Source organism: Hyaloscypha bicolor, assembly GCF_002865645.1.
Source record: "Hyaloscypha bicolor E unplaced genomic scaffold K444scaffold_83, whole genome shotgun sequence".
Classification (NCBI taxonomy): Eukaryota; Fungi; Ascomycota; class Leotiomycetes; order Helotiales; family Hyaloscyphaceae; genus Hyaloscypha; species Hyaloscypha bicolor.
The window spans coordinates 889436-910312 of record NW_020194585.1 but is presented as its reverse complement, the minus strand read 5'-3'; the positions used below and the strand labels follow the sequence as shown (position 1 = coordinate 910312).

The following is a 20877-nucleotide window of genomic DNA, read 5'->3' as shown; positions in this document are numbered from 1 at the left end:
AAATATTAATAATCTCGACTAAAAACAATGACCATAACGCCAGTAATAAATCTCTTTAAAAAAGCCTAAAATCCTGTAATCTAATTAGTCTATTCCTCGCCTTCCTAGTCCCGTAATATATGGAAATCAAGGCTCGATTCTAAATATTATCCTCCATCTAACCCCCAATCGATTCGCAATCGTTATTAAATATCCCAGGAGTCATAAACTCTTCCTAATCCTGCTTCTGTGAGTTGCCTATGCCCTGGTAAAAGCTAATCTCGTCTTCAGGATACGTACTAAAGACGATATCTGGTCAAATCGAGTCTCCTGCTTGGGTATCCGGAATAGTGCTTTGGGAGGGGGCTACTATATTAGTAATTAGTACCGGAGCACCCATATTTGATATAGAAGATTAATTAACCTCCGAATTCCATATAGTACGCCAAGGGGAAACCTGATCCTTTATGACAAGGAGAAATCCCCATGGAATGCCATGCTCTTTAGCCTCCGATTTCTCCATCGCCTTTAGCTATTTCGGGTTAATCTGCTCCTCTGACGCCATAGCTATTAAATTACTAATATCAGCTCGTTAATTTCGAGGTAAGTGAGCATCTAGCCATGCCCTAAATAACGCTAATTCCTCCCCAATATTAGTATCTCCACGAATTAGGCTAGACTCTCGCAAAGCACGCAAATTAAAGACGCTAGAGAAGTACTCAGCTTGACAATCGCGATCTTAATACCGGGAACGTGGAAGAGTAGGAGGAGAAGGTCGTCGATATTAAAAATAAGGCGAATTAGCTCGTGGACGGGGAAGAAGCTGGTTTTACTAGAGGAGTTTAGCTCGACGACGTGAAGCTTGCTCAATAGCCACGAACTCAGGGGGGGGAATTAGATCGTAATCAGCGGGATATACAGGTGAACGACGGGGTAGTAGTACCCGTGGGACGCTATATAAGCTAGTGGAGGGCTCTTCTCCCTTGAATTTATCGCCATAGTAGTTATAGTTAATAATAGGTTAAGATGAGCCCTCTCTTGGTTTATCCTTCACTCTCTCCTTCTCCTTCACCTTTCCTTTGCTCTCATTTCGTTATCCACTAATCCTCTATTAATTTTCGCCATATAGTATCCATTTAATAATCAAATCAGTAGGAATAGTAGTGGTATTAGCCTTATTAGGAAGCTCATCTCTCCATTAATCTATCCATTTATAGAAGTCGTCTAATTTAATCCTGAAATGGTTCCCTTCATGGATAAAATACTATTAATTCCTATTTAGGCACCCTCCCCTTTCTCCCCTATTATATCTCCAATACCGCAAAAGTAGGCTCAATCTCTCCTGATATCTCGATTGTGTCTTCCTATCCTCGACTAAAGACGCAATAGCAATAGTAGTAGCTGTTTTCCTAGCCTTCTTAATGGGGGGAATGCTCTTTTTAGCGTCACTGTCGTTATCTGAATAGACTAGCTTGGGAGGATCTGGTGTTTTTCTTCTCTTTCCTGACGCTTTCTCTGGTTCCGGTAACGATTCGGGGTCTCCTTTGGTGACGAATCGAGCTTTAATAACGCAATTAACGCCTTTTGAGCCCCTAGAAACCATTATTTTTTCGAACCTCTCAAAGCTCTCCCTATCTTGGATATGGAAGATCTATCGATTACTCAAAGCTCCATATATTTCCTTCCATTTTCTCCTAGCTTTAATCTCCTTATCCGTCTTCGCCGCTTCGTTGACCCTCATCTGAACCCAGCCCTGCCAAAATCGGTATCCATTATGTAGAATCAATAAAAAATCCTCCTGAAAAGACTCCGAATGAACTAGCTTATGGTTCAGGTAAACCTGCCAGTTCACGGTAACCACGTGGGTCTTAGCTTCGGGCTCTGGAGACTCGCTGGACGACGACGACGATATTTCGATAGTACGCTCCCTTTGGGGATTAGCTCCGCTAGCACCAGTATCAGGAGAAGGCTCTTTTAGGGGCCTGCTAGCAGTCGTGAGCTTGATTTTAGGCTATTTGGGAGCTACTAGAGCGGAGGAGGCCTTAGCCGTAGGTTTTCTCTGTCGTTTTTTGCCTACTAAAGGCAGTGGTTTCTCGATTTTTTTGCTCTTTGAACGTGCCATGGTAGGAGCTTGCGAATAAAGTCGAAATTGCCTAATTGGGATGGTGCTGGAGGTGGTAGTGCGATTGTTGGGTGAGTTTTGTCAATTATCATTAATTTTTGGTGGGGTGCGCACCAAAAGTGCATGATGCGGCTAAAATTCGCTAAAACAGGGAGTTTTCGCATATAACTGTAAGTGACAAGTGTTGCGAGAGCTTGACAACGTATGCGGGTTGTCCCCAGAAAAGTAGCTTGCTTTCGATCAACCCCGTCGAAACCGCGAAAAGTCCCAGACCTAAGCCTGCAAGATGTCTCAGAAGATATATGCAAGGAGAGACAAGCTTCGTCCCACACAATCGGATCGAGACGGATTTCAACACGAGTTCGCGGCAGATGCTCCTTTGTAGCCTTGCAAACAAAGCGCCTCCACGAGCAGTCATATTGCAACGGCAAAGCCTCGAGTTGCACTCAGCCCTGTTTGGATACAACATTGCAGAACATAAAGATTACGCACGGAGGATACAAGCGATCACTGGTAGAAGGCACAAGACAGACGGCGAGAAGAGGGCAAACGAATCCAGTCTGGCCTTTGATGGTCAGCTGCAGGGTTTCCCTCGAGGTGGAAAGACTGCGTTGGCCCCAGACAAACGGGAATTGGCATGGCAAACATTGCCAGGTCGTCAAATATTGCAAAGCTCCGTGCCAAGCAATACTTGAGGAAGGACAACACGCGGTGCGCGTTTGTCCTGAAGAGTGCTTCCCAGATCTGTAAGGCTGTCTCTGTAGAACCACTGCTAACAAGTGTACTGAAGGCCGTCTCCCCAGATTCACGGACCCTACTCCGGCTCCTTTGCTGGATCGTTCCATTGTGCTACTCGTGAAGTATATACACGATTCAACCACTAGGTGGAATGTGACGAAATACAAGTGCTGAAATTAATTGCGATATGACAACAGCTTCGAGTCCCTTCCAACCGGTTTTGTTACCCCGTTGTTCTATGGAACTATATGCAAGACGTCTGCAAAAAGCCATGTGCCAGTTTTTCGAAGTGACGCCAGGCTGCCTCAATCGCAGCCTGCTTCAGCTTCGCACCATACTTGACACCTACATCATGCAAAGGATCGAATCCGCACCTGAAGACGGCTGCTGGAGGAACATTATTGGAAAGTGATCGATTTATTGATGGAAAATCGATATATTGGAGGTTGACAATCTGTAAAAAATGACTAGATACAGGAGAGTGAAGTGTAAAAACAGAGGAAAAGTGTCTAAAGTAAGGGATTTATTCCCATTACCCTTCGGCGATACCGGTGATGCCGAGCCCGCTTTCTCCGATACATTATCAATCAGCTAATAAATCAAAAGTAATCAAAATAACGATATACTAGTAAGCTTGGTAAGCTCAGCGAGTGACGCATGACAAATGAGAGTGGAGAACCCTAAATTAGTGGTTAAACCTGGTGCTGGAAGGACTAGTGAGCTAGCTATGGTAGCGTACCAATTTCAACACGCCTCCTCCTTACAGTCGAGGTTCGACGTCAGTGAGGCTAATAAGCCCTAATTTCGATCGTAGCAGTTCAAAAGCCGGTCTAGGGAGTGGTTTGGTGAGAATATCGGCCGTCATTTCCCCCGTAGGAACGTGCTTGAGATCGATTTCCTTGGTGTTAATGTGGTCCCTGATAAAATGGTGTCTAATATCGATATGCTTGGTTTTTTGCGAAAATCGGGCGTTCGTAGCTAGATCCATAGCTCCCTGAGCGTCCGTTTTTACCTCGATTAAGCCTATAGGAATCGATATTTCCTCAAACAGTTGCTTTAGCCATAAAGCTTCTTTGATTGCCGGCGTCAGGGCGACATATTTAGCTATAATAGTGGCTGTAGTGATAGTTTTTTGCTTGGTACTAGCCCAGCTAATGGAACCACCAAATAGGGTAAAAACCATGCCGGAGGTTGATTTGCGATCCTGTAAATCGCCTCCATAATCGGCATCTGAGTACCCTATAAGCCCTTTATTAGACGAAGCGTTATATAGAATGCCCATATCAGGTGACCCCTTAATATATCGCATTATACGCTTCTGTGCGGTACCATGCGATGCTTTAGGACACGAATTAGAACGTCCTAAGTACCCTGCGGCAAAGCAGAAATCGGGTCGTGAAGCTAATGATGGCCACATAAGTGATCCAGTTCGACTTTGATATTTAGTAATATCGATATTAATTCCATCAGGTGCCGTAGGTTCGGCCATTAGAGTGGTAATGGGCATGTAACCTTCTATTTAATACCTTAGGAGCATGTTCATAAGATATCGATTTTGGTATAAAAACACCGAACCGTCCCGCAAACGTACGATTTCCATACCCAGAAGCGTTTTGATTTCTCCCATATTGGTCATATCAAACTTCTGATATAATTGAGCTTTGATTCTATTAATATGGTTCATGTTTTTTCCTATAATAATCATATCGTCCACGTAAATAGCAATTAGAATTAGTAGCTAATCAACCTCGTGTTCCCGGTAGATATAGAGCGCTGGATCACTAAGTAATTACTGGAACCCAATAGAGTGGAAAAAACGATTAATTACCTGATACCAAACCCTAGGGGCTTGTTTCAGGCCATAAATGCTCTTCCGTAAGCGGCAAATAAGGTTCATTCCTTCGGTAAAACCAGGAGGTTATTCCATATAGCACTCTTCTTCTAATTCTCTATATAGAAACGCTGTCTGAATGTCTATTTGTTGGATATATAGCCCATATTTAGCTGCTAGGGCTAACATGATTCGAATGGTAGAAAGTCTAGTAACTAGTGCAAACGTTTCAAAGTAATCTACGCCATATTCTTGCGTATAGCCTTGTGCTATAAGCCTAGATTTGTGGCGTCTATTAGACTTGATTTTGAAGATCCAGCGGTATCCGATGGTTTTTTGGTATTTTCGTACCACTAGATCCCAGGTATAATTCCGCAAATAGGAGTCCAGTTCTTTCTTAATCGAAGGTCTCCAAAGATAGGCATCTGGACCAGAGAGAGCTTCTTTAATTAATAATGGAATTTTGGAAGCTTCTGTATTCTGGTTACTGACTATTAAAGCTCGGTGATCCACTGTTTCCCCGGTAATTCTAGTCGATTTCGGACGTCTAGGGAGTAGTTTACCCCTAAAACTGACCATTTTAGGCGCCTCCTGATTTGTAGAACCCTGTTCAGAAGCACCTGTGGGTGCTATAGGTTCTTGGTTGTTCTCAAATAGGGGCTCAGGGGGCTCGCTTAGGTCAGGAGCACCCCTAATTGCGTTACGTGACGCGTTTTTAGTAGTACCCCCTTTGGTATCGGAGTAATTTTCTCTATTATTTTCTAATAGATTATTAAGCTATTAATTTCCAGTATTGATAATAATGGTATCTCCGTAATCTGTATCGGGGTTATCCGAATTATCGGTGGAACCATCGTCAGATTCTGTAGTAGTTCCTACTAGTCTTCTATATAGCTAGGACGCTGGGTTTAGGAGTAAAACTCCCTTAACGTGTTCTTTAATGGTATAATGGTTGGAAACGACGAATATACGCTTGCGTGGGTTCCAAATTCGATATCCGGAACTACCATAGCCAGTGAAAATGCCCCTAAAGGCCTTGGCCATATGCTTGTGCCATGAAGCTATTTCCTTAGGTATATGGATATATGCTAAGGAACCAAATATGCGTAAATTGGAAACGTCCGGTTTAGCCCTATAGAACGCTTTATACGGAGTTATACCGATTTTGGGTAGGTGGCACCGATTATAGGCATAAATCCCATGTGTAGCTGCTTCCTCCCAAAACTCGTATAGCAAGCCTAATTATTCTAGCTCCGTACGCTCTGATTCGATAATTGTACGTATACTGCGTTCAGAAATACCATTCTATTCAGGTATATAGGTAGTGGTTAGTTCCAAGCGAATACTCTTTGATTTACACTATTCCTTGACTTGGCCCGATACAAATTCCGGAGCATTATCAAGATGTAGGCGTTTGACTTTATTCCCAGTTTGGGTTTCAGAGAAGGTAACCTGGTCTTGGAGATCGGTAAAATAGCTCTTTCTGTCCGAATTATATACTGCCATGTGATATTTAGATCCCTTATAAGTAATAGATAGTATATAAGTATTTCCGCTAAGGGAGGCTACCCTTGATAGCCCCCACATGTCGATTGCGATATACTTCCCTGGAAGCAGTTTTTCAGGGTATAAATCGCTTATACTAGCCCTAGTGATTTTGCTCATATTACAGGGATCGTAGTCAAATGGGTTTTGATTTTTGAATTGGAGTTCATTAACATGATTTACCGATTCCAGAATATACTTCGTATTCAGGTAGCCATATCTCTGGTGCCAGATTTCCAGGGAGGCTAGCGCGTCCGATTTTGACGATTTTAGGGCACGCCCTGAACTAAATTGGTCAAGCTGATATAACCCAGTAGATGGTTTATATATACCGGTTACTATAGTCATTCCATTATTAATAATATAAGCTTTCCCAGTAGAAAAATTAACGCTTCCTCTAGCTTGGGTAATTTTGGGAATCGATAATAATAACGTGTTTCGGAATTGGGGGCTATATAGTATATTGTTTAGCTATACTTTTAGCTCAGGAGTGGTTGACAAAATAATGGTTCCCTTACCCTTAATGAGAATTGTAGATTCGTTACCAAGGGTAATAGGGAACGGTTCCATATCTTCGTAGGTAATGAAGGAGCTTTTACTTCCCGTAAAATGGTCCGTAGCGCCCGAATCAATATACCAGATATTCGTAAAATCGTCGTCGAGTAATTAGCTACTAAACAGGGCACTGAATGTCGATTTTCCAGTAGTTGATTTTTTGGCAGTATAAGCTTTTTTATAGATAGTTAATAGAGCTGATAGCGCCTCCTAATTAGTGGAATTAGAGTCCTTTCCATTGGAATTGAAGTAATCCTAGGCCAATTTATACATAGTATAGTCTTTAATATCATGTCCTTTGAATTTATGGAACATATAATAGGCATTTAGATCCCTTCCCCGCTTCGGCTTATTCGACTGATTTTCTCCACTCCCTTGGACAGCTAGTGCCTTTGGAGTGGTATCTGGGTTGAAAGCGGGAGGTTTAGCCCTAAGCTTCTCTTTCTTGGTAGAAGCGTCCGCTTTGAGTAATTCCAGCTTCAATTTATCGACGTTAGCTCTGATGGAATTCAGGAGGGGCTTATATAAGTCGTATTCCTTTAGGAGGCCACGAATCAGGTATCCGGACACAGAAACATTCGAAATCGACCCATTTACCCCCTTGATTTCAGCTACTTTGCGACTAATGCGGTTAATGAAGTCATCCATTCCCTTGGTACTATCAAATATAATAGTTTCCATTTATTAAAGGTATAGGGCTTCCTTTTGAGCTTTTAGCTATTCAGCTTTGACTTAAATCTCGCTCCAAACCAGGTGTGCGAGCTTAATTTCCTTGAATTGTTACCAGGTATCGTGGGTAATAAGTAAACTTAGTACCGCTCTGGCGATTGCTAATTAACGAGCAATCGATTTATCGTCCTTTTAGGACGAAATAAGGGCAGGAGCTTGATCAGGATCGACAAATTACCATAGATCTTCGACTATAAAGAGATTCATAGCGTCGTCCATCCAGGAGTAGATATTATCGTCCGAGAGAGGCTCGATTTTGGTATCTTTATAGGTGACATGGGTTGATTTTTTGGAATCCGGCATATTGGATTTTGCGGAGAATTTCTAACCGAAAATGGCTGTGTTTTTGGCGAATTCTGCTGACGCAAAGCCAAACTAATAGGTATAATTCACCAAAATTAACGATTTTGATAAATTTTGGTAATAGTTTTTGGAATAGACAAGTAAGTACTAAGGTCAAGTGACGCTTGGATCGCTTAGTAAAGCACTAGCCGGGCTCAGAACCTATTGGAAAGTGATCGATTTATTGATGGAAAATCGATATATTAGAGGTTAACAATCTGTAAAAAATAACTAGATACAGGAGAGTGAAGTATAAAAACAGAGGAAAAGTGTCTAAAGTAAGGGATTTATTCCCATTACCCTTCGGCGATACCGGTAATGCCGAGCCCGCTTTCTCCGATACATTATCAATCAGCTGATAAATCAAAAGTAATCAAAATGACGATATACTAGTAAGCTTGGTAAGCTCAGCGAGTGACGCATGACAAATGAGAGTGGAGAACCCTAAATTAGTGGTTGAACCTGGTGCTGGAAGGACTGGTGAGCTAGCTATGGTAGCGTACCAATTTCAACAAACATTCCCCAGATCGCTGAGATATGGAATCCCACGAGGGATATACTTGCGAGTCGGAGCCGGGAAGCCAATAGGCTGCGAATGAGAAATGCCGTTGTGTATACACCTGTTAGCAATGCACCGTTGGCATAAGGACGCTACTTTCCAGTCCGAGTAGCGGCCAATGATCTTCTGTGCAGCGGCCAGCATGCCGAATGGCAGCCTCGCCTCAGGATAGAGCAATAGCTGAGCTGCGAGAGATTTTCTTATCTGTCTCAACCTCAAATTCAAAGTCGCTGTTCATATTTCCACCAGCCCTATCACCATCTTCCATCACTCGAACCTTAATTATGCCTCGCGCCTTATCCCCCTCGCCCGGCAACCACTCGACGACAGCCTCATACTCATCCAGCTGCGCTGGCGATCACGCCATTCGGGAGGTAGTCGATACTCGACAGCATAGACGTGCACATCGGACTCCTCCGCTAGGATCCTTAACCCATTCCCAACCTCATCCACGGTACGAACAGTGTATCCGCCACCGTGAAGATATAGGAGCGTTGCTACGTCCACAACTTTACGCTTTTCTACTCTGAATTTCGGGTAGAAGACTCCAATTGGGATGTTGCCATGAGGACCACAAATTGCGGTGAACTCGCGGATTGGCGCTTGCGGTGTGCGGGGGTAGGGCCGGGAGGCAGAACACTTTGTGTAATGCGCGCTCTCGTCGTGGAAGTCCCCCGAGCCTCCCAAGTGGAGCTCGGTGTTCTTGGAGAGGAAGACTCTGAATTCGGGATCAAGAGTAGTTCGTGGGCCGACGCTCGAGAGGTTGAATGAAGACATCGTAGGGAGAGAACAGCTGTTCGACAAAGGATATGATGGACAATCCAATAGCTAGACATATGCTGCAACGTTATAGCAGGAACTACCTGCATTTATTCTGTGATATCAGATTCCACCATGCAATCAACGAACTTAGAGAACAGACCCGGAAAATGACCCGCGACCAAAACTGCATTATTCCAGGGACTCGCTCAGATTGTTGAAAACAGAGGCTGGAGCTGTGAGAGGGGAAGAGATCACAGTTGCTTTATTGGCTCGGGTGGGGCGTGGTGAGGCGAAGGAAGCCATGACTAGCACTGGGGATGGTTTCCTCGGGTTTGTGTGTGTGAAAGAATTCTACTACTGCTTTAGCGATGGACCGGGTAACCCCGGCCTCCTCCTAGAATAGGCGAACCCCTGCTAGTTTCAACCTTCTGAATGAATTTCCGTGGCAATAACTGGGGCTACTGGAAGCAGGAACGCGGCTCTTCTTCCATTGCCACTGGCACAACAGTACGAAGAGTTGCAGTTGGTCGGAGCAGCATGCAGCCTGACGATATGTGAACGCGAAACAGAACAGCCGGTATCGGTTATTGTTTAAGCGGGTAGACTCGGGGTGCTGTCGACTCGTTGGGCTCTCTCTTAGGGGGGGAAGCATCCTCTTGTTCAAGCCAGCGGCTCCCGAGGACCTCTTTTTTTGACTTAAGCGCCGTACACGCAAGGGTAGTGGAATTAAGTGGAGTTGATGAGAGAACTCACGTGACATCTATTTTGGGAACGATGGGGAGGACACTGCCTGGTCGAACTGCACACATGGTTTTCGGCTCATATAGCATGTGGTCCTCTTACTCTTTCGAGACCGACGCATAACAAGATCTGATTGCAAAATCTTTAAGCTGGGATGTGTGGTGGAAAGAAGGAGCAAAGGAAAGGTACAAAGCAACTTGCAGGGGCTGGGCGCTAAGCCCAAAATGATTAGCCTATTAGAGCGCAGCTTTTATCTCAACCTCACAACTCTTCCAACACTTCTCCAAACCACCACGGCTTTGATCAATACCCTCAAACCATGTCCATTTGGTAGGTCGCGCGCTGTTCTGTTGTATTGCGATGCGGTGTCGCAGATTCCACTTGTTGCGAGACCCGAGTGGGTCTCTAACCGCCATTCGTCGAAACACGAGGTGGAATATGCACGCGAAGATGCACGCCAGCAAAGCCCAGCTCTGAGCCCATAGTGGGCAGCCTGGCAGGCAAAACTGGGAATGGCCCCAATCCGCTCAACCTTTAAACTTCAAGTGTGAGTCGTGGGAAATTGGCGTTGGTGGATGTGGATGTGGATTCCTCTCGACTATCATGGTCTAGCTGCTTTCTAGGTCACCGCCTCCACAGCCTGCGAAGAATGCTCAGCTATGGTTTTCGGATCACCAGTCGGAGGCGACTGCGTCATGCTAGCTCAACTCGCGTGGGACTGCTTGCAAGGCTCGAAGGATGCCGTTGGAGAGAATGACGGGCTCACGCGTGAGCTTCTGGGCCTTTACAAGAGCCTCAGTCGACTCCGGGACGAACTTGCAAACCCCACTTCCTTGGTGAACCGAGCGAACGACGAGCGACGACAGGAATTGGAGGAGCACGCGGCGGATTGTGAGGGCATACTGAAGGTCATGAATACGGTGTTGGCCAGGTACAATGCTTTAGGAAGAGAACAGCGAAAGAGTAGGAGGTTATGGCAGAAGATACAGTTTGGCAATGGGGAGACGAAAGACTTAAGGGAAGTCCGGAACGAGCTATCTGCGCATGCCTCGGCGATCACAATGGGCTTCAACCTCTGCGCGTTACACTCCCCAGGCAGGGTTGAGACAACGTTGGAGATGGCAGAGGAGCAATCACGCAGGCATGGTAGATCATTGCGAGGGCTTCGGACATCGTTACACTGGGTGATAGCGAACTTGTCGTCCGTGGTCGGGGAGGGCTCTGTTCGATCGAGTTACGCCAACGACGATAAAATCTTCTGGAGGACACTTCGCAATGAACTTGTGAAGGAGGGTTATGACAATTACGAACTTCAGAAGCACAGAAGACTGATCAAGGATTACGTCGATGAGCTTGTCAACCGAGGTGTATTGGATGATCAGGGAACAGACAGCGCAAGACACATCCCAAGACCTAGGCTGCATAAAGTCAGATCGAACTTCTACCTACAAGGCCCCTCTCGAATAGATACTTGGTCGCCACCTCTACCCGAACAGTATCAGCTCCTTCCTGGCCCCACAATATCTCCAAGTGTCTCGGAAGAGGAAGATGTTGAGATGGCTGATGTATCAGCTAACGAGGACGAGTTCGAAGACGAGATTATCGAGGAGGCACCCGATTCACCAATATTCGATAACATTCAAGAAGTTGTTTTACAGGTTGAGAATTCCGAAGAATCCGACCTTTCCTCGTCGACACTTATCGAAGAAGTCGACGACCATCCAGATTCCCCTCCTTCCAAACTAAACCTATACGCGAACATTTTCGCCGTCCAGGTCGAAGAAATTACTGATGAAGAGTTTGTTCGCCACCGAAAGGATACATTCGGCGAGGAGCCAGGAGCCGAACTCTCCAAACCTGCCTTTGATATGGACCAAGTCGAAGAGCATCAAATCGAGTCATCAGAGTCCTCAGACGATGAAGAGGTTATTCACCAGCGAAAGGATGTGTTCGATGAGGAGCTAAGGGCTGAATTCTCGAAACCTGCCTTTAGTATGGATGAAGTTGAGGAGAATCCAATCAAGTCATCAGAGTCCTCAGACGATGAAGGGGTGCAAGATGCAATTGAGTCGGCACAAGAGGCCGTCGATGGCAAGCCGCCTACGATAGACGAGGACGAACTAGCCCCCGAGAGACCTGTTTCGAACCGCCCTCCTCCCGTTCAAATCGAAGACGTCCTTGACGACGACTTTGTTTCGGGTGCACACCCCAACGTCTTCCTTTACGAAGATACCGCAAGAGCCTTGGATACCGAACGAATCCCGATATTGGAAAAGCTACCTCAGGACCCCTCCACACACGTCTCTGGTGGCTCGACGACTTCCCAAAAAGGGCCGCCAAAGCGAGTGCGGTGGGCTGAGGACGACGCGCTCAGCGATGAACAGCGAAGCAGTCCCTGTAAATACAACCCCGAAGATCTCCCTTTTATCTTCCATCGAGAATTCCGCGACTTCGATAAATATCAAGAACTACAGGAGAGTTCACAAGCCTTAACAAAGGAACAAGGAGCAAGGAGATCCAGAAGGAAGAGATCCAATCAATCTTCACGTACCCCTTCCTTTGTTACTCAGAAAGAATATATACCACCGGCGACGCTCTGCGATTTGCAATACTACCGTATTCCTGCAAGCTACTTTCACAAGTTTTGGCACCCGGCTCGAGTTCCAATGTATCTTCATGGCAATGTCTTCGATGGGATCTCATTCACGCATTGGATCTACGGCTGGACGGCATATACATTCCGAGACGAGTCATTCGAGATGAGCACCATCAAGAGATTCGGAAAGCAAGTTATGAAGCTTGGTTCAGCGATGACTGATATCGAAAATGCCGACGATTCAGTCAAGCGAAAACTCCCCCGACCTCTCTACGATGAGAGCGGCAGACTTTGGGAAAATTTAGAAAATATAGTCAACGATATCATGGCGGAATCAGAAGACCGCCTCGCTACGAAACGACGGGGTACAAGGTTGGAGGTAGAGTTTGTGACAAAGTTCTGCCGAGAGATGATTGCTGGGGACAAATACTATCGCCCGATTGAAACGTGGCTCAAGCAGACGGATGACTGGTGCAAAAGGGTCAGGTTGCACAAGGATTTTGTGATGCTGTGGGACCTGTGGGCTGTTTGATGCCTGGAGGAGAGGACCATCCACTCATTTCGATTTCACGAATTTTGTATTTAATTTTTCCGATTTGTTTTATGACGTGACGAAGCCATGAATGATGAAGCGACGAATTTCTTTGAAATATTATTATCATTGTGGCCTTTAGCATAGGCAAGGTTCAAATTGATATAGGGTGAGGCATGGAAGCATGGAACCTGGGACATGAACTCATGAAGGTCAGACACGCATAAAGATACCCCTACGGAGGCGGACATTGGGAATAAATTGATGAATGAATGCTTCACTGCTTGAAAGGATCCACTTGCTCTTGCTGTGCTGTTTACCGTATGACTCACCCAAGTGTCTCTTGAGAAAAGGGGGGCTGCCTCGGGCTAAGCTTGCGCTAACATTAAGCGAAGCTACGATCTTGAAACTCTATCCCAACATCATCAAACTCACCATCGTTCTCGTCCCAAATATCCGCAACAGCTACGTATCATGGCAAACCCTCGCAAAGCGGTGGTAGTCGGAATCAGTGGGTGCTCATCGAGTGGAAAGACCAGCATTAGCCGTCTGTTACGAGATATTTTCCCGAACACGTTCGTGCTTCATGAGGATGATTTCTATCTGCCGGAGACTGAGTGAGTCTTGCTCTCATGTCTCTATAATCCTATTTCTATCATTCTCGGTGCTTTCCATCGGGAGCCTGTCCCTCTCCCTAGCAAGCAACTGCCTGAAGGTGATGCGGCGGCTCAGACGGGAGCACAGAAAATATGGTCACGTGCCGAGGCTTCTGAAGCAGCTGAATACTTCTCCTTTGTTCGAGAACCCCAGGCGCTCACTTACTGATATATTTGCAGGCTACCGAAGAAATATGATCTGCTAGATTGGGATTGCGCGGAATCACTATCAATTCCTGACATGCTGAAATCCCTCAAACACATCCACGCCGAAGGCACATTTCCAGTCAGTCAGCACAATATCTGAGCTTTGATGATCAATCCTCACACCACGTCAGCCATTCATAGACTCAAAAGAAGATCAGAACACAGTGGGTGATATCCCAGTATCACAAACCACCATTGATAAGCTCAAAGCACGAGTAAAAGCCTGGACGAGCTTCGGAAATCGTGGCTTCGGAATATTGGAGAACTCGCCGAATGCAATTCGACTTTGCCTCTTTGACGGCTTCCTTCTGTACTCAAAATCAATGGCCCCGATTCAGTCGCAGATCGATGTCAAGCTCTTCCTCCGCGTCAGCTATGCCAAGGCGAAGGTAAGACGGGAAGCACGGAGTGGATATGTCACGCTTGAAGGATTCTGGGAGGACCCACCTGGATATGTAGACAAGATTGTTTGGCCGAACTATGTGGAAGACCACAAGTGGATGTTTGAGAGTGGAGATGTGGAGGGAGCGTTGAGGGAGGATGTGGTGAAGGAGACGGGTATCAAGTCTCAAGTCGATGGGGTGGACAGGGATATGGAGACGACGTTGAGGTGGGCTGTGCACACTCTGATGGACCAACTGCCGTTACTCGCCAAGGCTGAGCAGTAGCCCTTTCTCAGTAGGGTTTTGAGCATCGCCAGATCTCTCTTGCATGATTTTGGTTGATCGTTTTTTGTTCTAGGCTTCATTCCCACTGGCAGTTAGCTCCAGTCAACGTGTACCGAACCCGTCATTCGCTCATTCGTCCTTTTGTCTCAGAAAAATATCTTATTCCTTTGACAACCAAACTTGACAACAGTAGAGTTGTCAATGCACAGAGTTTGGGGTTTCAATTGCCTGCAACGTTTCCTTTCATGGTTGCGTCAAAGAGAAGAGCTCTTTCTCTTTCTTGGCTAATTCCTTAGTCCTAGCTAGCATATCTATTTGTGGATGACATTGTTTATTAGTTTTGTTATAATCCACAGTGGCATTGTGGCTAACAATCTCATTCAATACCTTGGCGATCTTTCAATCACGAACAGCCACCCCGAGCCATCCATAAGATGAAACCTGTAGTCCTTTCGTCGACCTTCTTCTCAGTGTCACTCCAGATAGTTAATTCTACAGAACATCACTGCAGGATTCAGCTTTCTATTTCCAAGTATTACTCGATCCAACACACGTACCTTCCCACAGATCTTTCAATCGCAATCAACCATGTCTTCCTCCAATCCTTGCACTCCCCACTCCAAGAGACCATCAACCTTGAACACAAGCTTCGAAAGCGCTACAACCACAACCAGCTGCGGCATGCCCGGTTGCTTCACCTATGCCAACGGCGAAAAGCATGCACCGCTCCTCACCGCATTCGAAGAGTTCCTCTCCATCATGCAAAACCACAAGGATAATCTCATCCGAGGCTCCGTCAAGATCAAGCGCCGGATTATGGAAATTCGTGTTAGACACTCAGACCTTGAGTCTGGTGACGCGGACTTAGCAGAGCTGCTACAAGTCGAGCATAGCTATGTCGAGGCTTTGGAGGCTCATGAAGACGAAGTTGCTCATGTGAAGAGGGAGGGTATGTATGGGGATTCTGATGGCGAGGAGGAGTTTAATGAAGTTGAAGAGAAGGTCGAGCTTGCCAAAAGCATGGAGGACGTCGCAAGTAATCTTCTTTCTTTGGCCGAGAAAGTTTTTGATGCTTCAAAAGACCAGCAAGTGGACGCCTACTATGTTTTTCATTTGTTTTTAGATGAGGTGGTGGCAAAGGCTAAAATGGAGAAGGCAAAGCCTAAGGGAAATGTTGGACAATATGAACTCACTGGCGCCGAACCTTACTCGCTAGACGAGGAGGCAAAATTTGAAAATGCGGAGGAGGAACAGGAAGAACAAGGCGTGGAGGAAGGAGAGAAGGGGGTGAGGAGTTGAAGGAGAAGGATTCGGCGGTCTCTCAGGACTGAGCTGGCTCAGCTGGACTCTGGTGAGTTTACCACTTCATCTTCATCACTTTATCTCTTTGCTTCCACCTTAATGAGTGTGGGACATTACCGTTGTCGACATGATTTAATGGAAGATCTTTCTCAAATTTATATTCCTATGTGCAAACCAGATTGTTAAGTGGTATCTTCGCTGCCCATGTTCCACGCTTGCTCTCAGTTTTATACAGAAAAGACCAAAATATGATATGTCTAATTTCTCCATCCAAAGGTAATGTTGGTGAATCTTGAATTGAACCTGATCAAACCCACACCTCTCCATCAATTCCTTCTTCCTAACTTGTGTGGGTCAAGAATTATAGTCCGTGTGTGGATGAGATGAGGTGGGATAGGGAAGAGCTCAAGAGGTTGAAGGAGAAGATTAATTGGACGTTGGGAGGCCAGATGCCGATGGCGAGGTTTTTTTTTAGTAATGTGGTGCTGGCAACTGAGGTGGGGATTCCAATTAAGGTGTTGGATTATAAACATTTTCTCCATGTGAGTATTCCGGAGGTGTTGGCGGAGTATGTTTGAGAGTGTTGTAAGTGATGGAGCAGTCACATGAGCTCATTGAGCCAGATGGAGTTTGGAATGCAAAGGATGGACAATAGAGCACATTTTGGAGTCTGGAAGTCTTGGGTGAACTGGTTTGGGGTTAGGTTTGCAGTGATGCACTTGAATGCAAGGAAATATGGCTGGGTTTTCGAACGGTTTTCTGTGCTCAAAGCCGAAATGATTCATATTTTCGGCATTCTGTAAATGAACAAAGACTTCCTACCTACTATCAATTGATCCACAAATCTCTTGATGCTATGCCAACCTATTTCTTTTGAGGTTTCGTCAAGTTAAGAAGCCACGAAGAATGCCGCTACATTCGCTAAGCCGAGACTTCCTCGTCGTGCCTCCCACATCATTCTCCCCCCCACAACCATTGTCAAGGAACACAATGTATTTCAGAAAACCTTCTTTAGAGTATCCGCGCGTTTTTGAGGCAATGGTTCACAGGAATGCCCCTGCAAGGAAGAAGACCTTGCACGTGACCGACATCCACTCTCTGCCACTGCAGCCAATGAAAGCCGCTGATTTGACGATGTCATGCTGATATGTTGTGCGTCGTAATTTGGAGTCATTTTCCTATTTCTGCTGAGAAGAATTTGTGCTGGGTGTTACTGCTACTGGGCGGAAACAGTGATGGACGTTATTTCTGTTCAGCAGAAATAGTTCTGGGCGCTATGTTCTCTCAGCACAAATAAGGGTGTGTGTAAACATGGTAAGCGAGCCGGAATAGGAGGTGAAGAGAAAGTGATGGAAACCATCGAATTCTCAGAGCTGAATAGGAGGAGGCAGAGAGTTGCAAAAGGACTCTCCTGTCCACTCTAAATGGATGAGTGAATATCTTCACTCAATTGTCCGCATCTCGGGATACTACGGAAATGAGCATAAAGAAAGATCATTCTGCTATTTTCAAAATTTACATTGAGAGAGCAATTTGAAAGCCATCCAAGACAAAGGCCCTGCTCCCAAGAAATTATTCTGAGAGAGAGGTTCTAAAGTTATCCAAGACAAGCTCTCTACTTCCAAAGTGTCCACCACCATCAACCACAACGATCCCCCCCCTTTCTCCCTGAGATGCCGCCATTTCCATATTCCAGACAAGAAGGTTGCAAGAACTACCCCTTCCCTCAATATTCTCCACGAATTCTTGCCCGATCGCCAATATAGAACAACTGAGCTTGTGTCCGGTCAAACTCCTCCGATTCCTCTTCAGTTCTCTCCTCTCCATACATGTTGAAATTTCGCTTAGCCGCTCTTCTCAAAAGTCTCAACACTGCCATCCACTCCAAATCTTCCAAGTCGCTCGCATCCTGGTCCTCAGGAATCCACCAGCCAATAGAGATCTCAACACGCAATAGCTTTCTTCCCTCAGCGAGAATTCCATCTGTACGAGAGCAGCAGGATGCAAAAGCTTCGATACGGTAGTGATTCTCGTGGTTCTCGATTGCCTTCCAAACGCGGATCGAGATCTTGATGTTGGCAAGACCTGGGATGAAGAGACCAACTAACCACCGAATTAGAATATGTAATCCTAAATGGTAGCTTGCAGTTCAGGAGTAGAGCCAAGCTCGCAAGTCAATGCCATACTGGCCCCCCTCAAGCTCCCTAGCTCCGAGGCCTCAAGCGGAGCGCCAGCAACTAGGTATATAAATAAGCCTACCTGTCGTAACAGCCCAAGAGGTAGGGAGAAGACGCGTGGCGAAGAGCTCGTAGCCATTCGTGCTGTGGACTTTGAAGAAGTTTGGAGTGAAACCGCAAGGTTCGGGAATGTCGGCTTGAAGGAAGTTCAGGAGGCAACAGACGAGACGTGTGTGGTTGCTGACTTCGGGGCGAGGGACTCGGACTTGATTTGTGTATTCTCGAGGACTGTTGGGGGGTGTCGTGGAACGGGTTGCTGATGCCATGCTTGGTGCCTTGCTAGGTGCTCTTGGCTTGACGGAGGAGGACTCCATGGTGTTGGATAGTTGGATGGGCTATTGCCGCTATGCAGGGTACTTGTTTCGAAACCTCTTCATGTCCTTTGATCACAGGAAAATTTAGTTGAATAGCGAGTAAGTGGGGTCTGGACAGGGGTGTATAGCTAGCTTACTTCTGTAAATTTAGAGCAGAGTGCTTTTAAATTTACTACATCCCAACTAGTTCTTATTTTCTAGAAGTTAATACGTGAATTAAACACAAGTACAAAGCCGTTCTGCTTTATAAATGGCAAAGAACCAACACCCTTCAAAGTGACCACGAAGTTCTTAACCTGGAGTCTTTTATTCGAGACAGGAAATAAGAAAGGACAACTATTCCGTCCTGTGGAAATTTCCGCACTTTACATCCGAGCCGGCGTCGTCGTCATCTGCGGCCAAAATAAGGGAGTGGCTTTGGCACTCTTCTCAAAAAATATAATCATAAAGAGCAACTATCAGCTTCTCTCAAAGTACCGGTACTTTCGCCTTTTAATGTCTGAATCGGTGTCGCCCTCGCCTCGGAGCCAAAAAGCTGCGTCGCGTCGGTGAATTCCTCAAAGCTCTACTGATTTGTTGATCTATCGATAAGATAGAAGAACTTTCTTCCTCAAACCCTCGACTCCTCTTCTCACCAACTCCATCTCCGCAAGCTACACTAGAGATGGCAACGTGGAGCAACACCGGTACACCGACAGAGAGTCAGTCTCTTGTACCTGACATGTCGGGGACAATTCAATACACAACTCCATACCCAAACCAATACTCAAACCCACACTCAACTCCACAGATTCCGATCTCGGGTAAGACTCCCAGCTTCCTGAAGCGTTCATTTCTCTTGCAACAACGTCCAGCAACTCTTGGGACATCTACTTGCAATATCCAACAGTTACTAGAATATTCTACTCCCTATAACATCTGAAAGAAGTATGCTAACAATGATATGTTAGAAACAGGAGGAAAGGACATTCAGCCACCGGTCGGCAACGCTCCCCAGGTCAATAGGGATGCCACTCAACAGGAGGTCAACTTCCAAGCTGAGAATCCTTTCATTCAAGCGCCGGTCGGCAACGCGTCAACAGTGAACAAAGATGCTGCTCAACAGCAGGTCAACTTCCAAGCTGGAAACCCTCTTGTTCACCCACCGGGCGGTACCGCTTCACAGGTCAACAGTGATGCTGCTCAACAACAAGCCAACTCGCAAGCCGTCAATCCTTTCTTTCGCAAGACCGCACCTGCAAAGCAATCATACTACACCCCACGACTCCAGTGTCTCCTGATGAACCATCTACAAGAGGCTCTGCAAGACGATCCGCTCTGTCCCAAAAATTTCTTTATGCACGCTCGTGTCATAGAGGAACTCATCTACCACAAGGAACTCGCCATGGACAACCCCATCCTCTATGAATTCGGCTTGACTTCACTCCCAGGCGTTAACCACGTAGACATATCTATTTACGTGTACAAAGTTCCCGCTGGTCTAAGTGTCCGTGGCCGAAATCACTACCGCGTTGATGCATTCGCAGTCGGCTTTGACGAAACCGGCTGGATGATCAACGGTGCGTACGGCGATCTGTGCAGAGGTTTCTTGAGCATGGAATGGTATAATGACAAGAGCCTGTATACCTTTGATTGGGATCGCATGGAGTTCAAGGACTTGCTGAGGCTGCTAAGACGTTCAGCAATGCGGAATTTCGATGATCGTGGAAACTTGAGGTCAGCGGTGGAACAAGTGAGGGTGGAAGCGGAACTGGGAGATTTATATCCTGGCCGTATTGGACAGCCTCCTGCTCTGGCACCGAATGCGATGCATACCTTTCCAAACTGGAGCCTGCCCTTGAACAACCCATTCGTCAATGTCCCAACAGTCAACTCTCCATCGGTACAGTGATTGTCTCGCCTTAGAGGGCCATGTGGTGGATGGCTGCAGCTTAGGACAAGGAACTTTGACATACTGTGAAGGATAACTGCAGCTTGGCACAACGGAATCGAGCAAAGCATATCGAAATAGCAGAGTCTTAGACGCTGTGAGTGGATAGCTAGTGCTTGAGGAAAATGAAAGGGAGATCCATTCCATGTCTAATTTTCGGAAATAAATCTTGACAGGCAATATGATCGTGGCCGCCACGTAGTTCCGACTACAAGTGTGGAACGACTCCGACCCGACCCAAGGGCCGAATTCTCTTGCTTAGATACCAGTCGAGCAAGTGCATGTTCTGTTTATCTCAGTCAGCTCAACATTCTCTCTTCAGATAGTGGAAACTTACTCATCAGCAGAGCAGAGACCGCCTCGAAGGCTTCCTGCGGAAATAGATGAAGTTGAGCATGTCTCCCAACATTGCGTTCCAGTGCTTTGAGGTACTGGAGCTGCCTCTCTTCTCTGATGCCTCCTAGTCAAGTGCAAGTAATTTTCTCTTGTCAGCTAACATTCAAGTTTCCGGTATGCCGATTTCCTCCCCATC

The 20877-nt window shown here is 46.1% G+C and overlaps 10 protein-coding genes across 10 annotated transcripts; 5 read left to right on the top strand and 5 right to left on the bottom strand.

Moving 5' to 3' along the window:
- Positions 1-408: 408 nt before the first annotated feature.
- Positions 409-991, bottom strand: K444DRAFT_613241 (uncharacterized protein). The gene is made up of 3 exons (XM_024880308.1): positions 899-991; positions 637-859; positions 409-582 (listed from the first exon to the last, which is right to left on the bottom strand). The coding sequence occupies exons 1-2, from the start codon at positions 976-978 to the stop codon at positions 649-651; spliced, it is 291 nt and encodes a 96-aa protein (XP_024736600.1). The 5' UTR covers positions 979-991; the 3' UTR covers positions 409-582; positions 637-648.
- Positions 992-1309: 318 nt separating this feature from the next.
- On the bottom strand, positions 1310-2276 carry K444DRAFT_613239 (uncharacterized protein). Its single transcript, XM_024880307.1, has 2 exons — positions 2006-2276; positions 1310-1948 (listed from the first exon to the last, which is right to left on the bottom strand). The coding sequence occupies exons 1-2, from the start codon at positions 2099-2101 to the stop codon at positions 1631-1633; spliced, it is 414 nt and encodes a 137-aa protein (XP_024736599.1). The 5' UTR covers positions 2102-2276; the 3' UTR covers positions 1310-1630.
- K444DRAFT_408005 (uncharacterized protein) lies at positions 1905-2939 on the top strand. Its single transcript, XM_024872584.1, has 2 exons — positions 1905-2172; positions 2253-2939. The coding sequence occupies exon 2, from the start codon at positions 2306-2308 to the stop codon at positions 2849-2851; it is 546 nt and encodes a 181-aa protein (XP_024736598.1). The 5' UTR covers positions 1905-2172; positions 2253-2305; the 3' UTR covers positions 2852-2939.
- A 144-nt stretch (positions 2940-3083) lies between these two features.
- K444DRAFT_643407 (uncharacterized protein) lies at positions 3084-9177 on the bottom strand (the record flags this gene model as incomplete). Its single annotated transcript, XM_024884859.1, has 4 exons — positions 3084-3293; positions 8359-8430; positions 8497-8630; positions 8739-9177. The coding sequence occupies 4 exons, from the start codon at positions 9175-9177 to the stop codon at positions 3084-3086; spliced, it is 855 nt and encodes a 284-aa protein (XP_024736597.1).
- Positions 9178-9264: 87 nt separating this feature from the next.
- Positions 9265-9953, bottom strand: K444DRAFT_407979 (uncharacterized protein). Its single transcript, XM_024872583.1, has 3 exons — positions 9916-9953; positions 9572-9847; positions 9265-9513 (listed from the first exon to the last, which is right to left on the bottom strand). The coding sequence occupies exons 2-3, from the start codon at positions 9812-9814 to the stop codon at positions 9352-9354; spliced, it is 405 nt and encodes a 134-aa protein (XP_024736596.1). The 5' UTR covers positions 9815-9847; positions 9916-9953; the 3' UTR covers positions 9265-9351.
- Positions 9954-10562: 609 nt separating this feature from the next.
- On the top strand, positions 10563-11276 carry K444DRAFT_480411 (uncharacterized protein; the record flags this gene model as incomplete). Its single annotated transcript, XM_024872989.1, has 1 exon — positions 10563-11276. A coding segment is annotated over one exon (714 nt), but the record flags the coding sequence as incomplete, so codon positions are not given.
- A 2185-nt stretch (positions 11277-13461) lies between these two features.
- Positions 13462-14973, top strand: K444DRAFT_613233 (P-loop containing nucleoside triphosphate hydrolase protein). Its single transcript, XM_024880306.1, has 3 exons — positions 13462-13648; positions 13868-13973; positions 14026-14973. Exons 1-3 carry the CDS (start codon positions 13506-13508, stop codon positions 14560-14562), a joined length of 786 nt encoding a protein of 261 aa, XP_024736594.1. The 5' UTR covers positions 13462-13505; the 3' UTR covers positions 14563-14973.
- Positions 14974-15150: 177 nt separating this feature from the next.
- On the top strand, positions 15151-15861 carry K444DRAFT_630084 (uncharacterized protein; the record flags this gene model as incomplete). Its single annotated transcript, XM_024883155.1, has 1 exon — positions 15151-15861. The coding sequence occupies one exon, from the start codon at positions 15151-15153 to the stop codon at positions 15859-15861; it is 711 nt and encodes a 236-aa protein (XP_024736593.1).
- Positions 15862-17410: 1549 nt separating this feature from the next.
- On the bottom strand, positions 17411-18438 carry K444DRAFT_723432 (uncharacterized protein). The gene is made up of 2 exons (XM_024888591.1): positions 18124-18438; positions 17411-17967 (listed from the first exon to the last, which is right to left on the bottom strand). Exons 1-2 carry the CDS (start codon positions 18413-18415, stop codon positions 17591-17593), a joined length of 669 nt encoding a protein of 222 aa, XP_024736592.1. The 5' UTR covers positions 18416-18438; the 3' UTR covers positions 17411-17590.
- Positions 18439-19079: 641 nt separating this feature from the next.
- On the top strand, positions 19080-20346 carry K444DRAFT_663731 (uncharacterized protein; the record flags this gene model as incomplete). Its single annotated transcript, XM_024886870.1, has 2 exons — positions 19080-19218; positions 19375-20346. The coding sequence occupies 2 exons, from the start codon at positions 19080-19082 to the stop codon at positions 20304-20306; spliced, it is 1071 nt and encodes a 356-aa protein (XP_024736591.1). The 3' UTR covers positions 20307-20346.
- Between the last annotated feature and the right edge of the window lie 531 nt (positions 20347-20877).

Excerpts from the sequence above, each read along its gene's own strand:
- K444DRAFT_613241 (XM_024880308.1), bottom strand. The coding sequence starts at position 978 with ATGGCGATAAATTCAAGGGAGAAGAGCCCTCCACTAGCTTATATAGCG. Across the intron at positions 860-898 it reads TACTACCCCGTCGTTCACCT|TTCGTGGCTATTGAGCAAGC; the intron begins GTATATCCCGCT and ends CCCCCCCCTGAG.
- K444DRAFT_613239 (XM_024880307.1), bottom strand. The coding sequence starts at position 2,101 with ATGGCACGTTCAAAGAGCAAAAAAATCGAGAAACCACTGCCTTTAGTA. Across the intron at positions 1,949-2,005 it reads CTAAGGCCTCCTCCGCTCTA|CCTTCTCCTGATACTGGTGC; the intron begins GTAGCTCCCAAA and ends CCCCTAAAAGAG.
- K444DRAFT_408005 (XM_024872584.1), top strand. The coding sequence starts at position 2,306 with ATGCGGGTTGTCCCCAGAAAAGTAGCTTGCTTTCGATCAACCCCGTCG.
- K444DRAFT_407979 (XM_024872583.1), bottom strand. The coding sequence starts at position 9,814 with ATGCTTCCCCCCCTAAGAGAGAGCCCAACGAGTCGACAGCACCCCGAG. Across the intron at positions 9,514-9,571 it reads GAAGGTTGAAACTAGCAGGG|AATTCTTTCACACACACAAA; the intron begins GTTCGCCTATTC and ends AAGCAGTAGTAG.
- K444DRAFT_613233 (XM_024880306.1), top strand. The coding sequence starts at position 13,506 with ATGGCAAACCCTCGCAAAGCGGTGGTAGTCGGAATCAGTGGGTGCTCA. Across the intron at positions 13,649-13,867 it reads TTCTATCTGCCGGAGACTGA|GCTACCGAAGAAATATGATC; the intron begins GTGAGTCTTGCT and ends ATATATTTGCAG. Across the intron at positions 13,974-14,025 it reads ACGCCGAAGGCACATTTCCA|CCATTCATAGACTCAAAAGA; the intron begins GTCAGTCAGCAC and ends ACACCACGTCAG.
- K444DRAFT_723432 (XM_024888591.1), bottom strand. The coding sequence starts at position 18,415 with ATGGAGTCCTCCTCCGTCAAGCCAAGAGCACCTAGCAAGGCACCAAGC. Across the intron at positions 17,968-18,123 it reads CTCTTGGGCTGTTACGACAG|TTGGTCTCTTCATCCCAGGT; the intron begins GTAGGCTTATTT and ends TTCGGTGGTTAG.